Below are 17,186 nucleotides of genomic sequence, written 5' to 3' on the forward strand. Positions count from 1 at the left end.
TTCTTGCATCGTTATTATTGAATTAGCTGTATGCTTATAGTGATATGGGATAAATCTCTTTGCTTTCCATTTTTATACCGTGATGCTGAGACTTGTTTACATCAATCTGCTTTTGAATTTATAATTAAACCTTACTAATCCCAAATTTAGTTGTTGAGTAGTTATTGTGTAACTGAATTCGTTACACTGTATTGAGATTTCAAATGTTATTGTTTCCTCCTCCTTACTTCTCAAGCAGCTAAAAAGTCCATCTAGTTGAGTAGGGATGTTTAAGTGCCCGAGCTCTCTCAACATCTACACAAAGACCTTGAAATTGGGTTAAACCTGTGTTTCTTGACCCTGTAATTCTGGGTCCTGCGGGTTATTCTCCCTTCCAGGGCATGAAAATCCTGGCAGCCATAAACTGTGCAGAGATAGACCCCATACTTGTTTTTTCCCCACCAGTTTCGGGCCATTTTGCAATGAAGACCGTAGTCCCTTGGAGCTGTTAACAGACAAGACATGAAATATAACGTCAAGCATGTACACTCTATAGAGTTCATGAATATATGTAAACTTGTAAACTATTCAACACAGAATAAAAGAAAGATTGTGTAGGTCTGCCTGTTCCGTTCATTGTCTGTGCATTCCATATCATATATAAACTTTGGGAAGACCAACATTACTGCTGGTCAAATAAAGTTCTGTTAAGTTTACATTTGACAACATGACTTCTGGAGAAAATTAGCAGTGAACTTTGGTACAGTGCTGAAATACACAGACTGGGAAATTTGAAGATAAAATGAACCTAGAGTAGGACAATGTGAGCTAAAGAGGACACACACTGGCCAATGGAGCAATACATTCTGTCTTTTTAATGTTTTTCAAAGTGTTAATAGCAGCATTGAGAAAAATAGAAACGTATTACATGTAACAATCTTTGAGAATTGGAAACCCCGTGAGCTCTGTATGTTATAGTACATTTGCTCAGCTACATTTTCTTTAATTTAAGCTCTTTATTTACCTACTCCAGTTTAGCTCACAAACCTGAAAACGTTCTTAATGTAATGAACAACAATGAAAAGAAGAGAAAAAAAACTATAAATATGTGAACCATCCTTAGAAGTACCCTTACCAATCATCATGAAGTTAACCAACATCGCCTATATCATACAAACTAAAACTGTTCCTCACACTTCACGCAGAAATTAGGTATTTCTACATTCTGGACAGGATAAGGAAACAAACGGGTGTGTGAATCAAGGGCAGTCAGTGCTTGCACACACAGATCTCATTTCCAGTCCCAGAGCAATGGAATGTATCTGTCCAGTTTCAAATGGAAGTGGTGCCCCCCTACAGAGTTTCTCTAATTAATCTCAGAGGCTGATGGCCTCAAAGAAATGTATTGCCTCTGCAGTCTTAACCAGAGGTGTATGAAGTTGGAAGACTCAAAACTTTGTAATTTGTGTTATAAGATTTATCAAATTAGTGAAATGAGTAGCTCGCACAGTTGTTTCTTAACTACCACTAAATCTTCCCCTCTTCAGTGAGAAACCATTCCTAAAGTGCTGAGGTGCTGCAGGTGGACTGGCCGGTTTTGGCAGTTTTCCCCCATCAGAGCTTCCACCTCCAGCTTGTTGGTTAGCCTCCAATTGTTACCTCGTTCCCCCTCAAAAGGACCCCCACCTGATGCAAGTTACTCTGTTACCCCCACTCTTCGATGTTGGGCCTCTTGCCCCTAACATACCATATCTTTGTGCTGTGTTTGCAGTTGCAGGGTATCCCACCCTACATGAACCCTTCATCCTGCAGCTGCAAAACCAAAATAATCCTGTTGTGCGCGCCATAGGCAGGGAAACTTCATCTTGATAAAATTTAAATCTTCACCCGCTTCATCGGTTTCTCTTCTCGCTCTGCTAAACATAGTGGGAAGTTAAACTCTCCCATCTAAGAAAAATGGGGCTTCTCTCCATAGCCTCAGAGAAGCTGTATCTTTACCTCTAGCCAAAGGGAAATATTACATGTCTCTTTAAAAAAATAATTGTGTGTCTCTATGTAGTCTCAGCAGAGTGGGTCACTTTCCTCCAGTCTCAGAACGGCACCATGCATCTGAGGTGTACGTTCTAATCTCAATTGATTGGCATATTTCAGAGGAATGGCATGTGTCTCTCCAGTCTTGGGAGAGGAGAGGCGCAGCGGCCAGAGCGGCTGACTCTAGAGCGGGGGGCACACGGTTTGATCCCCGGCGACAGCACAGCTCAGCATCATGTGACTCTGGGCAATAGCTCACGTAATCTCCCCGACGGCCCCCATCTCCTTGAAACCTTAAGGGGTGATTTATTTGTGCTTTACAAGTATGGATTCATTTATTTAGTTTTGGAGGAACAGAGTGCATCTTTACAGTTTCACGTGGGCCAGGGAACTCTCCAAAGTCTCAACGGAGCAGTGTGTTTCTCTCCAATGTCAGAGGAATGAGTACCATCTGAGGTATGTAAGTGTCTCTCTTCTGTATCAGAAAAGTGTAATGCCTCTCTCCCTTTTCCATGACTTAGGGTGACCCTCTCAAGTAATTGATGGACAAGTTGTTTTTCTCTAACCTCAAAAAACATTCGGTGTGTCTCTGCTGACTCAGGAGAATGAGGTGTGTGATCACTCTGGAATACTAATCTCAAAGGAGTAGATTTGTCTAACCATCTAGGATGTGGTGTCTTCAATTCTGCGGATACTTAGTCTCCCCATAATCAGAAGTAAGGGGTGTCTCTCCAGTCTGAGAAAGACGAGAAAGATAATATAGATTCAGAAGGACAGGATGTGTTTGCATTTCCAAATAAGTTGCATGCTTGCCCATTTGTACACTAAATATTATTAGGAAACATTTTATGTATTTTTCCTTTGGGGGGGTGGGGGGGGGTGCAGGATTCAGCCATTTGACATTTTTAGATGCTGCTCAGTTTCAGGAATATTCAAGTTCACAAGGCCCAGGTGTGCCTTCAGCCTCTGAATGATTGGTTATCTCTCCAGCCTCAATGGTGTAAGGCGCCTCCGCTGTCTCTCTTCCATTTTCAGTGCAATGCCGTGACCATCTGGTGACTACGATTAGGTAGGGAAGAAAAGCTTTAACCTTCTAGTCTCAGAAGAATGGGGTGGAGTGAGCAATACTGGGTTATTATTATTATTATTATCATCATCATCATTATTTTTAGGTCTCGCCTGACCCAGCGCATTCGCTGGTCTGGCGAGACTTATTGAGAGGGCTCCAAAAAGTGCTACCCGGCCAGCCTAGAGCTACAGTGCATGTGCGCTGGCGCGCGTGCCGCGCATTACCACAAATACTTTCACTTTCGCGGCCGCAGGGTCGCTTTGATGTTTGATCGTGATCTCGATCACTTTCACTTTCGCGGCCGTACGGCCACTTTGCATAGCCAATAGGTCTCGCTTTTGGGACCTTATAAGTATTTAGTTATGCAACTGTTGCATGGCTAAACACTTGTAAGGTCCCAAAGGCGAGACCTATTGGCTATGCCAATGCTTGTTATTATTGTTATTATCATCATCATTATTATTTTTATCAATAGTAGTAGTAATAATTATTATTATTTTTAGGATTTATTAGGGTTATTAGGAGCGTGGATTATAAGGTTATTAGTATAAAGGGCTTTTAGGAAGTTTGTCAATATTGAAAAAATGGCATTGGGTTCCAATGAGGCTTTCAGTTCCTCTGTTGTGTGGGTTTTCCCAGGTGTAAATGTGAGGGAAACTGACAGTCTCAGTGGTGCAGATTAGATTTATGTTAGAATGTAGGTTTACGCTAGACCTTTAGGGTTCGACAGATGAGTCTGAGCAATCTCAAAGGAAAGGGTCTGAGCTGTACTTTGAGGGGAGCTGGCATTTCTACCATGGGATTTCAGTTTGAATTTACAAATGGGTTTAGGTAGCTTTAGGATTAAGAGTATGGGTTTAAGATATGGTACAATTTAAACTAAGGATTTAGAATACATGGTCTTGAAGATTAGGTTAATGGATGGAATTAGAGTTTCGAGTTAGGATTTGGAGTAAGGTTCATATGAGGGTAAGGATAAGGTTTGCATTTCAATTTGGATTCAGCCTTCATCAATAAGATGAGATCCTAAAACTCGGGTTAAGGTATGGATTTGGAGTGGTGATGTTAGAGTAAGGGACAAGGGGTCTACTAAAATTTCAGAGGAGTGCAGTTGCATTTCTAAGGTTTGTATTTGCACAAAAATGTTTTAGATGCACCACACCGTGCATTTTTCCACTTCTTGAAACCTGAAAAGAAGAAAGAAAGAAAATAAAAATGTATCATCTTTTTAGATAACAACATGCTATCATAGACAATCACATTCAACTTTCGTGCAGTTCATGATCATAGATTGCCATATTCTCCTATGAACCTCACCTATGTGAGATTCCTTCTGTTGTCTAGTTCCTAAAAAACTACTTAACTTTAATCATCTGCCAGATAAAAGATGCTCTGAAACGTGGAGCAAAGGTAGGAATGACATCTTAATGCAAACTGAAGTCGTGTTTTGCTTTTTAGGTCTCAGCTACATACAGACTTATCTTGTACAATACATACACATGTTCCTGAAGTGGATATGGGGCAGCCCCTTGTTACACACTTCTTTTATTTGTGGTCCTACACAATTAGTTTTCCTTTTTAGGTCTATTGCTAGCCAAGACCTTTTAATTTTTCTAAAATGTGCGTAATATACGCTTCCCTTTCCTTTTCTTTCTTTCGCCTTCTCTTTTTTCCATTCTCTTGCTTCCCTTCTCTCTTTCTTTTCCTTTGTCCTTTTTTCTTTCTTTCTTCGCTTCTCTATTTATTTCTCTTTTCTTCTTCCTTCTCTCTCCTTTTCTATTTTCTCCTCTCTTTCTTTCTCTTTCTTCTTTTCTTTCTACCTTCTCTTTCTTTCTTTTTTCTTCTTTCTATCCTCCTTTTCTTCTTTTTCCTTCTCTCTTTCTTTCCTTCTCTTTAGTATTTTTCCTTTTATTCTTAATTTTCTTCTTGCCTATTTTCTTGCCTTCTTGTCCTTTCTTTCTTTCTTTCTTTCTTTCTTTCTTTCTTTCTTTCTTTCTTTCTTTCTTTCTTTCTTTCTTTCTTTCTTTCTTTCTTTCTTTCTTTCTCTCTTCCCTCTATCTTTTCCTCTCTCTTACCCTCTTTCTTTCTTTTTTCTTTCTCAAACGCAAGAGGCTTGCAGCCAATGCCAGACTGATTAACTTTTTAAGTAGTTCCCTTCAGTACCAGAGGGTACTATGGTAATGTGTTTGACACACAACCTTTTTTCCTGTAGCAAAATATTATTTCTTTTACACTGATGTGTGACAAGCATACTACCAAACAACAACGTTTTGCAACAACCAAAACAAAACTAGATTTGCCAGAAGGCTGGCACCAATGTCAGACCTACTGGCTTGGCCAATGCTTGTTGAACTTTTAATTTACCATTCTAGCATGGCCTTCGACCATGTCAGGATGGAATATTAAAAATAGCAACCAGATATCACTAAGCATGGACTTGCATGTGGTATTAGGCATAAGTATGCATGCACCACAACACTAGTGTGTGCATGCATCATGAAACATGGGCACACTTGCCAGCCAACTTGGAATTGTTTTCTTCAATAGAAAATCTTTTGAAAAATTGGCGGCTATGTATGAAGCATGTGTTCACATGCGATCTGCAATAAAAACACGCAATGGTAATTGCAAACGCTCAGCCTTATATAGATTAGCCCTATTGGGTTTGCCAATACTCGGTCCCATTGGCGACTTAGATATTCTCAACGGATTCAAGCTGTACATTGAGATCGTGATCGCACTATGTGAAGGTTATACATCAGATACCACAAAGACCTTGTTGTGTCACAGCTGCTTACTACTAATAAAAATACAAATCATGTAATTGTAAAGTAAGGTATTGAAGGTGCAAAGTAATGACTGGCCAATGCAGAAGTGAACCTTTGCTGTTGGGACTGCATATTATTGTTGGGAATGTTAGCTATGTAGCATTTGAAAGGACATGAGACATTCAAAAGATGTTGCTCTGGCTGTGTGGGATTGACTCCTGAGTGGTGGTTAATGTGATGGCTGCATTCGCAGATGAGACTGCTAGCTAATTGGTATGAATGTCTATGGTAATAGACGCACTATATAAGCACAGGACGCCTGTTTCACAAAGATAACTAACACTTTTGAGTAATTTACACTTTTTAGTTTAATGTAGAACAAAATTAAAAATGCTACACCTAGTTTTGAAATTAAATAATTAATTGAATAAATTAAATGGCATCACATTTTTTATTATGCATTTATAATTATTAAATGTGGTGCATAGAATTAATTAAAATAATGCAGTTATCTTTTAATAAAAGATATTGTTACATTGGTTTTCAAATTCAAAATAGGGCATTTAAATATTTTATCATTAAATAGCTAGCTAACAATAGTTATAATAATAATTATAATAATGTTCTTGCTTCCTCCAATTTGCTTCAAAATGCACCGGTTGTCCACTCGTTTTCAAAATTTTCTAAGGGGGATGACCCCCCCCCCCCCAAGCTCCCCTGTAGGTTGTTCCTGCTCGCTCGCTAAGCTCGCTCGCCGCAGTGCAGTACGGCAATAATGTTACTTCACCACTTTCAAATGTCAGCAGCCGCCACTGTTGAGTGAGCTTCCTGAATAGAATGTGAGAAAAAGAGAGAGCGAGGAAAAGAGAGAGGGCTAGAGAGAGGGAGAGAGAGTGAGAGACAGGAAGTGAGAGAGAGGAAGTGAGAGAGAGAAATTGAGAGAGAGAGAGAGAGAGAGAGAGAGCGAGAGAGAGCGAGAAAGAGAGCGAGAGAGCGAGAGAGAGAGAAAGCGAGCGAGTAAGACAGAGAGGGAAAGTTGGAGCGGGCGAGAGAGGGAGGGAGGGAGGGAGGGAGTAAGAGGAAGCGAGGCAAAGAGAGAGGTAAGTGGAAGCAGGATCTTAGAAAGGCTCTGACAAGATTCTTTGGGACCTGAAGATGGAAGACATTCCTCACGGTTTCTCCTTTCTACATTACATCACTCCAATGCCCTAACTCTGCAAAGTGAGAAAACAGACTCAGTGAACCCTTACTTCCGCCGGGAACCTTGATGTTGCAGCCCTGCTCATCACTACCATCGATGCCATTATTAGATTAGCAACTGTCAGCATGGCCATTTTGTTTTCACAAATCAGTCCCCTGTGCAGAACCGCTGATGCAGGGGGATCAAGGTTTAACAGTCAAAATACAAGTGGTGCTCTCCTCGATAGGGTACTTTTTTACTTCCCTCTTCGAAGACTACCCTAAGTGCATAATGTTTTGATACATGTCTGCCCTATTTGTTACTCTCTGTGGCTGTAATCAACTGTTCTCTGCTGATCCCCAAGCCTTCATAAAATATTGAACTGCATTATTTACCTGTTCAAGGCTGGGTGGCTTGAGAGTCAGGAATGTTTGTCCTGCCTTCCTATCCTACCCACATACTAATGCATTTTGCCTTGCCAATTTGCCCCACATCTGTCTAGCTCAGAGTCGAAATACACTGGGCCTCTTTGTCATACATTAGAATCAGGCTCTACCTGTAATTTCTGCTGCTCTAGACATAAATGCCCGAGGACACCCCCTCACACCTATGCCTTAATGATCCTGTTGCACACACTTGCACACATGCGTACACAACACAAGTGGCACATACAACAACAAATAAAAAAATATATATTCGGGGGCACAAACGGCATGTGCACCTGCTTTGTGCGCCTCCAGGGCACAATGGTATTACAGAAAGGGCCACAGATGCTTGTGTGGCCCCCTTCAGTAATAGTGGTAGAGCTGCCACACATGTAGCACCAGTGCTATCATGAGAGGATGTTCCCCCATTTGCATGGGGGCATGGACCCATACAAATGAGGGAATCACTTTGCCTCAGCACCTGCACAGTTTTAGCCAACATGGGTCCAGAGTCAAACATGCCTTTAGGAGGTGCACTAAAAGTGCGCCACAAAAAATGTGGCCCACTTTCAGTGCGCCTCCTCAAGGCAACCCTATAGAGGGGAGAAAGGGTATCCCATGGACCCCCTGACATCCTCCTGCAGGCAGGTGCAGTCACTCACTGTACCGGAGTGCAAGGGGATCTCTCTCCCACTTCAAAGTGCGGGCGGTTACCTCCTGCATAGTGAAACATGGTGCTGCTTTGAAGCAGCCACTCTGTACTTCGCTTGAATATGTTGCTCCCAGGGCAGCGCGTGTTCTCGGCTGACCTAGGGGCAGTTCAAACTTTGTGATACGGCGCACTGTCCCTGTTTGTGCCCACCGCACCTTTTGAAAAGTGTGCTGTGGATCAAACAGGGAAAGTGCGCTGTATGTATAATACAGCCTCAGGAGAGAACACAGATGTTTGCCTATTGTAAACCATCAGATGAATGTTCCACTTAATAGAGTAATTGAGCTTAGAAGTCACTCAAAGCGAATAGATTTTTAGACAAAGGGCCATTTTGATTGGTTTACTAATATAAATCGTGCACTGTTCATTGCCATTGAATAAATAAAATGTACTGCTTGCATTCTTTAAGTTTCGCCTACGCAGTGTGCATGCGCTGCATAGGAGGAGACCTTTAGCATTCGATTCAGTTTTTAGCCCAAAAACGTGCACGCGTTGCATTGCTTTCAATGGCAACGCGTGCATGTTGGGCGATTCCCTTGCGGGAGCAAGCTTTGAAACCATCTGTTTGTAATTAACAGATGGTTCCTGCTCGCTCCCCCTGCTGCCTCCTCCTCTTTCAGCGCGAGGCGCGTCCGCTTGTTATGTATGGCATTCTATATGTGGTATGAGAGCTGAATCTACAGGTAGCAGCCAGTGTGATACATCTAGCATCACTTGCAGCTGATGGCGGCTCAGCTGTTCGAGTGAGGACTAACGAGCACCCCTCGTGGCTCAGCTGCCTGAGACTTCTGTGAAAGTTGACGTTCTTACCAAAATCTACAGTTAGCAGCCAGTGTGATACATCTAGCATCACTTGCAGCTGATGGCGGCTCAGCTGTTCGAGTGAGGTCTAACGAGCACTCCTCGTGGCTCAGCTGCCTGAGACTTCTATGAAAGTTAATGGTCTTACCAACATCCCTTTGATTCTAACAATAAAGTGTACACAAATGTGTATTTCTAAGGCATGTGCACGTTAGAGCCCTCAAACGTTACTCCTTGCCACGAGACCTGCGTTGCTTCCTCCGAAGCACAGGCGGGCAGGCCCCCGTCCCTATATCTGCGCCTCTCCAAGCCTGCCTTCCACCCGTGAGGAGACAGCGCCACAGCCCCAGGCCCCGGGTCATACGTTCTGGAAGTCCTAGCGATCGGACTTTATAATGATTCGTCAGTACAGCACGCCTAGAGCCCGGATCTCACTCTCTCCTCCATATGCACCTCAGTAACGCTGCCAGTCCGCGGAGCTGATCCTGTATATTCACCCGAAGCCCTTCCAGTCACTAGACTGCACACACCAAGCACCTGTGTAGGCTTTCAGATACTGGACCTCACAGTTTGTACACCTTTCTAGTGCTTCCAGTCCCTCTGCCACAGGCGCACTTTATGTACCTCTGCAGCGCCTCCTGTATCTGGAACTCACCCTTTAAGCACTCATCTGACGCTCCCAGTCTCTGACCCCACACTTCATGCAGCCATCTAGCGCTGCCAGCCACAGGCCTTCATACTTTATGTCACCATCTATTGCTTCCAGCCCAGACCTCACACATATTTAAGCACCTCTGTGGCTCTTCCTGCTGCTGGACTTCACATTTTATGCGCCCATCTAACGCTTTGGCATCCTGTGTATTTAGCATTTTGTGTACCATCTAGCGCTTATGCACCTTCTTGGCACTTCCAGCCACTGGGCCTCACACTTTATGCACTTCTCTAGCGAGCCCAGCTTCTGCAGCTCACACTTGTTTCGGGTGGTAGTGGGGCAGCCCACTGCCCGAGAATTACAAGCTACACGTAACTACCGCCTTCCGAGTGCTTCCTTCATTTGGAGACATTTTACCAGCTAAAAATCTGGTGAAACTTCTGAGTTAGAACGGCCATAAAAAGCAGGGAGTTAGAGTGGAGATAAGGTGCGGTAATGTGTGATTTCCGCTGTAGTTTCTATTTCCGAGGACACACTCAAAGTCGGAAGAGTATGTGGCTTAACGGATAGAGCGGTCCACTTTGAAGCCGGGGAACCAGGTTCGATTCTGGACAAATCTCTTTATCTCCCTGTGCCTAAAATGAATGTGTCCATCTGTAATGCAAGTGGTGCTCATGTAAAGCGTTCTGATACCCTTGGGTTAATTCGTGCTATACAAAACTGCAAAAAAATAATGATATAAACGCTTGCCAAAATTACGGATACCCGTAGGAGGAATATTTTACTTTGTATTCCTAAAATTCTTGGAAGGGAAAAAGGTCTATTGTGGAGACAGCTCAGTGGTTTAAGCTAGAATTGCAGCATCTACGTCAAGTACCCGAGTTTACGCCATGAATTATTATTTTAGTTATTTGTAGCGTTGTGGGCAACTGTTTGAGCTTCGGCACACATTCCTATTAAAGATGGCAGTAAATGCACGGATTTTTAGCTATCTGCGAATAGGACACCGAAGGCTGCAAAAACCTGCACTTATTGCTGAGTGCTACGTTTGCGCGCGTTTCCTGGGTTTTCATATTTTCCAAGCGGTTTATGTTCACTGCAACCATATCCGGTCCAGGAGGGATTGCTAATTTGCGAGTTTACAGGGCACCTTACTGTCCGTGGGAGAGCTGATGTCAGAACGCACAACCATCCAAACACCGCACAGCTTTATCCCTGCCGACTCTTCTCTGTAAAACAAGAAACTGAAAAGAAAGTATTTCCTGCCTGACACGATCTTTACTGGCCCAGCGGGAGTGTTTCGCTTCTCTTCCTAAGACCCAGTCTCCTATTTTAGGTCGGGCCTAATCAGCACAGATAGAAGTTGCCAGCATTGAAAGGACAACAAAAACTCAAGACATTATTTATTGTTAATACTGTTTGGGTCTCGCCTGAGCCAGCGCATGCGCTGCACTGCGAGACATTTAGTAAGGGGGTTTTCAAAGTGCTGCTAGAGGCTTTTGCTGGCCTCAAGCTTGTGCTCACGCGAGCGAGCACGCGCGCAGCCACCATGTGGGTTTGTGTCTTGGCTCATTAAGCCTTGCGTGCCTCTCTCCGCCTTGCTTGTGCTTCAATTCCCTCTCCCTCCCCACCACAGATTGCGTTACCACTCGTGTGTTATTGCCCGCTCCTTCCGTGTTGCTTATTGCCCGACCACGTCTGTGTTGCTTATTTCCCTTCCCCATCCGTTTTGCTTATTGCCCTCCCCCATCCGTGTTGCTTATTGCCCGTCCCTGTCTGTTTTGCTTATTGCCCGCCCCATCCGTGTTTCTTAATTTGCCCGCCCTGTCCGTGTGGCTTAATTTGCCCGCCCCGTCCGTGTGGCTTAATTTGCCCGCCTCGTCCATGCGGCTTCATTTGCCGCCCCATCTCTGTGGCTTAATTTGCTTGCCCCGTCCGTGTGGCTAAATTTGCCCACCCCGTCCGTGTGGCTTATTTCGCCCGCACCCCCCAAATTCATGTATGTATTTATTAATGTTTTAGATGACACAAGACTGGCTAAACTGCTAAAGTGGTCTTCCGTGTTGCTTAGTGCCCTCCCCCAACTGTGTTGCTTATTGCCCACCCCTGTCTGTGTTGCTTATTGCCCGCCCCGTCCGTGTTGCTTAATTTGCTCGTCCCGTCCGTGTGGCTTAATTTGCCCGCCCGGTCCTTGTTGCTAAATTTGCCCGCCCCGTCCGTGTGGCTTAATTTGCACGCCCCGTCTCTGTGGCTTAATTTGCCTGCCCCATCCGTGTGGCTTATTTCGCCCGCGCCCCGCACCCCTCGAATACATGTATGTATTTATTAATGTTTTAGATGACACAAGACTGGCTACACTGCTAAAGTGGTCTCTAGGCCAGAGCTTAAAAACAGATCAGTTGAGATCTTTCTTGTAGTTCAGTTTTTACGCAGTTGCCCCAAACCTGATACAGACTGTACAGTTCATTAAGAGGGTTAAGACAAGAGACCTGTAGATGTCCTTTAAATTCTTTATCAACTTCAGTTGCTGAAGAGATGAGCAGTAATGTTTATTTTATAACTGAACTCGACTGGAAACTGTACATTTCAGTGAGACATACTGTGAAGTGTTGCAGAATTTCACTTGAACAGAGCCACACCTTGTAAACATAAAATGTTACCTTTTTTTGAAATTTAAAGGAGTGACGAAATTAAAGCCTTATTGAAGAAGAGCAAAGAAACTGGTAAGTAAAGCAAAGAAGCTACAATTGAAACACAAATACCTTTAGCCTTTAACTAACATCACATGTTCAACTGAGCATTGCAGTTTTCTTATGATTCATGAAGATCTCCGGATAGGCATACCACCTGTGTAACCTAAAGGGTCACAGACTGACACTTCCTTTGTTAATCCATGGTCAGAGTTGTTTTGTTAGGTACTCTGAACATAAAATTGTGACGTCTGGATTTTGTTGACACCACTGACTCGTTAGAATGCTTTAACTCTGAGGGTTTTATGTTCAGCTTTTTTACTAAAATGAAATGTAGCTGTAGGAGCCTCTCTAACCACCAACTATTGCAATATTTTACTACTAAACAGGCAGTCACAAGTGCTCTACAACATAGCTTAAACACATTAACAAAGCCAATAACTCTGGCAAAACACTTCTAAGGTCCCAAAGGCGAGACCTATTGGCTATGCCAATGCTTGTTTAATATGGTCGTTCAGTTGTATATAATGCTTTCTTGATCATATATAAGGTAACAAAAATGCTTCTGACACTTCTTTATTATAACTTTTCAGCATGCTGCAGACTTCTGTAAAGCACAGCTTAAAGACATAGGCAAAGTCAATATCGCTGGCTAAACACTTATAAGGTCCCAAAGGCGAGACCTATTGGCTATGCCAATGCTTGTTTTAAAGATGGTGGGTTTCTTGTTAAGTGTGGGGGATGGGACACTAAACCATATCCTTAAAAACACAAGCAGAACATGTACTCAGTGACAGCATGCTGAAGGCTGAAAAGCAAATATGCATCTCAATAATACTCTCCATAGCAGCTTTCAGGGTGCTTATCATCTGTACAGGCCCTTTGAGAAACAGAGACCCTGGAAACAAAGCAATGGAGCTGGAATGAAGTGTGCCCTTGGAAGAAAGAAATCTTAGACCCTTATCCCCTGCAGTCCCAGGCAAGGGTGTGGATGTGCCGGGTTATATAGCCAACCCTGAGGTTACCCGCCACACTTGAGACCCTATTTATGCATCACAACCAGAAGAGCCAGAGATAGTTCTCCTCTTTAACATCAAGAATGACAAAGGAAGAAGTACTGACTGATAAAATTACAACTTATATTCATTTTTAAATGTCTACTTTACTATTATCCCACTTGAATATGACGAATATGACGTTTGATTCACAAAGCTGAAAAAGAGGCTTCTGCGCTACAGAGTAATTTTTGCGGACCTGGAGTTATGGACCATACTTTACTGACAAGCCTAAAGAACAACTGATGATTCTGAAAAATAGCAATATGAGTGATGGAGGCCTGTCTGATTAGAATGCTCTCTGCTGGTGGGAGTCGCCCTTGTATTTTTTTTCCAGAATCATTACATTCTAAAGGAGATCAGCTACCTTCTCAGTAAGGGCAGGATCTTTCCCCTCCCATCAAATAAGGGATTTCTCTCCTCAACTTTCCCCCATAGAGCACTTCGAACATAGAAATATGCTAACAAAGGGATCGTTTTACTCACCAGAGCCAGAAATTAGAGCAACACAGAATTCGTTCCCCTTTTTGGCTTGGGGAGCTCCAGATTTCCAGGCCTTGTAGCTGTACAAAGCCCCGTCATTCCATTTCCAGCGTCCATTCTACAGAGAGGAGGAAGAACAGCACAACCAGTGAAGAACTCACGCTCTCCGGAAGCTTGATATTATAAAATAGATATCATGTGCGCAAGGCTCAGAATACTCTTTTATAACTGTTCAAAGCATTCCCAGCCCTAAGCTGCCGTTGTCCTCTGAGGTGCTCCACAAGGGCTGTCTGAATATGTTCCACATAATTTCCTTATGTGCAGCACACATAGAAGTTACAAATCGCCATTCTGGATTGATTATGTGCGGGACACGTTCCTGCCAATGACGGCCCGTGTAGGGCGTTTTACCGGGGCGGTGACGTGGCACAGAGGAGGGGCAGGGTGGGGGGTTGCAAAATGCGGCATACGGCCGAGTTCAGGTAAGTTACGAAAAAAATGAATAAAACTAATTGCGATGCAGCGCGCGCAACGAAATTCGTTTTATTAATTTTTTTCGTAACTTACCTGAAATCGTCCGTTTGCCGCATTTTGCAACCCCCACCCTGCCCCTCCTCTGCGCCACGTCACCGCCCCGGTAAAACGCCCTACACGGGCCGTCACTGGTTCCTGCACATAAACAATCATTCCCTCAACACAGGCAGCCTTGTACTATAGTGCGAGAGTGCCCGCGTTGGTGCTAGGCAGCTGAATTTAGCACCAACGTAGGTAGAACCACAGGGGTGCACCGTATTTATGTGAATGCGGCACATCCCTGAGCTTCTAAAGTGATGGAGCACAGCGTTAGCTGTTTTGGAGCCAACCGGCACCCTGCCACTTTATTGTAAATATGCCCCTCTAATTCAAGATGCCAGGGTTAATATAGCGCTGGGCAATTCTATCTTTCCATGAAGGCTGCCTGTATCAACCATAAAGTTCTGCAAACATCCACTGCCCTCTCCTTGGTAGACAAACTCAAGCTATCAGGCGGCTCTAAAGACCATCTTAAAACACCAAAGCAATGCTGCTTGAACCCCTGTCCTTTAAATAGGAGCGACTGATGGCACAATCCTTCTCATGTAGCACAAACACAATCTGGAATTCACTACCTCCAGATCTGCGCACAACTACCTCGCTGGTGACTTTCAAAACCGAACTGAAAGCTGGTCACCTCCAATGATATTTTAGCTAAGACACTGTAATCAACTCCAGGCAAAGACATCTATACTACCTCAACCTTTTTACAGCTGTATAAACCTTTTGTACATTCTATTTTATATAAGGATCTACCGTGTGGCATTTTCAACCTTTGTATTTATGTATAGTTATATGTGTCCATGTCTTAAACCATCTGTAACTCCCATGTTACAAAACATTTCCCTTGTAAAGCGCTCTAGCACCTTTGGGCAATGTCCACGCTATATAAATATGCATAAATAAATACATGGATGTGTCCTCACTCCTGCTATGCCTGGGATGGTTGCACGTTCTACTGCTGACGCAGCCAATGGTGTGCCTCTCGGACTCTGGGAGCATAGAGAGGCAACAATACACACAGACGGCCTGAAATGTACAGCTTCATCAACCGCCCTCATTTATCATTCGGTCGCAAGAAGAGTCTCAGTTCACAGTGACTAGAGTAGAAGCTTGTGCCCTGGTAGTGGCACCTCCCCCCTGTATTGAAAAACATGGACCTGAAGGGATGGCCATGACCCTCTGCTCATGGAGAGATGCATGCAGGACCGGCCTCTTCTAGTGGACACTGGTGGTCTTTGAAGGTTTTGGTGTGTAAATATATACACTACCCCTATGCACTGCGCGAGTGACTCAAGCAAGCAAGCCTGGCATCTTCCATGGAGGCTTCAAGACATTTTTCCCCTAAACGATGTTTTTACAAATGAAGACAATATTGCATGTGATAGCATTATTTTCCGGTAAATTGCCTACAAAGCTGTATTCTGAAGGGGCACTCGTGATATTTCCTGTTACTTTGATAGTGTGGCAAGCGCGCCTGACCAGTCTCAGGGCACTGGGGCTCAACTCCCCCAAAGACGTTTGACAAAATGTTGGCAAACCTGTTCTTTTTTTCAACCCAACTTCCCCAAAGAGGTCTACACTAGCATAGATGACACATGCAGTTCAGAAAATGCAATTTCACAAGACTATTATTGCCATATAATCTTTCTTGACTTCTATCTTTTGCTCCCTTTTAATGGCTGGTAACGAACCTCTGACAGCCTGCCTTCTTTGAAGTTTCCATAGTAAACACCAAGCATTTCTCGTCCCATTCCCATACCTCCCTCCAACCCCCACCGGACAGTGGCGGCTGGCATCTATGTGGAGTTGTGGGGCAGGCAAATTGGTGGTGGGTAAAAATAAAATAAAAGTCCACTTACCTTCGACACATCCTCCTCCAGCTTCAGTCCGGTGCTGAGCGCGGGCCCCAGCCTAATGCCTTAACCAATCCTGGTGCAGCTCTCATGCTGTTAATCAGCATGTGAGAAGCACCAGCAATGGAGGGAGCTGCCTCTCTAGTGCGCCCGAGGGCACTGGAGCCCTGCGCTTGATCTAACTCAGCTGTCTTAAGCTGGGCGCCCAGACTAGGCCCCCTGTGGCTCCTCACCTCCTCCAGGTTGTCTTAAGACAGCTGGCTTAGAAACCTTTCAAAGTGTGCATGTCTGGGTGTCCATTGCAAGACGGCCGGTCAAAGGGATATCCGCACTTTGAAAAGTGCCCAAGCCCCTCATCCTCCTCCCTGCTGCTGCCACTCAGCAAGCCCTGCCCCATCCTGACCCTCAGCTTGGGACGGGTGGATGAAAAATAAAATGGTAATAAATGAAGTTTATTACCATTTATTTCTCATCTCTGGAAATTTTGGGGCCATTTTAGTTGGCAGGGTGATGCTCCTCTGCTCTCACAGAGGAGACGTTCCTGCCCCAACTGAGATTGGTCCTCCAAGGTGTAGTCATCTCTTTTTAAGGCCCTTAACTTGCCCCTCCAGACCAGTGCTTCCCAAACATTTTAGAACCATGACCCCATTTTTAGAGCGAAAAACGTTCAAGACCTCCCCCCTAGCTTTAATGGACACGAGGCAGGGATTTTTTTTTCATGTAACTAAAGCACCGTGTGGTAGTGCACTGTCATTTACAGACAGCACATTTCCTGTGAAATGGCCACTAAATTTAGACAGACATCCAGTTTTACTGATAAAACTAAATTGCACACAAATGATAATGTGTGGAAAGCTGGTTTCAGTGACTATTTATAATTAGTGCATCACCAAGTAAGGTGTCTTGATATAT

At 43.9% G+C, this 17,186-nt stretch overlaps 1 protein-coding gene across 3 annotated transcripts in view; it reads right to left on the bottom strand.

Annotated features, from left to right (window-relative positions):
• Window positions 1–831: 831 nt before the first annotated feature.
• The window catches only part of LOC146855846 (regenerating islet-derived protein 4-like), an 84,483-nt gene continuing 68,128 nt past the window's right edge, over window positions 832–17,186 (bottom strand). Inside the window, exons 5-7 of one of the 3 annotated variants that reach the window (XR_014981404.1) lie at window positions 13,849–13,963; window positions 3,509–4,266; window positions 832–3,410 (exon numbers count right to left, since the gene is read on the bottom strand). Coding sequence is in view for 1 of the 3 variants with exons in the window: in XM_085653788.1 (XP_085509914.1) it covers window positions 4,199–4,266; window positions 13,849–13,963 (183 nt within the window). In the remaining 2 variants the exon portion in view is untranslated. Of the gene's footprint in view, window positions 4,267–13,848; window positions 13,964–17,186 lie in introns of all 3 variants that reach the window. The other 2 variants (XR_014981405.1, XM_085653788.1) reach the window with 2 other exon arrangements.

Source organism: Triturus cristatus, chromosome 4_1 (assembly GCF_964204655.1).
Source record: "Triturus cristatus chromosome 4_1, aTriCri1.1, whole genome shotgun sequence".
Classification (NCBI taxonomy): Eukaryota; Metazoa; Chordata; class Amphibia; order Caudata; family Salamandridae; genus Triturus; species Triturus cristatus.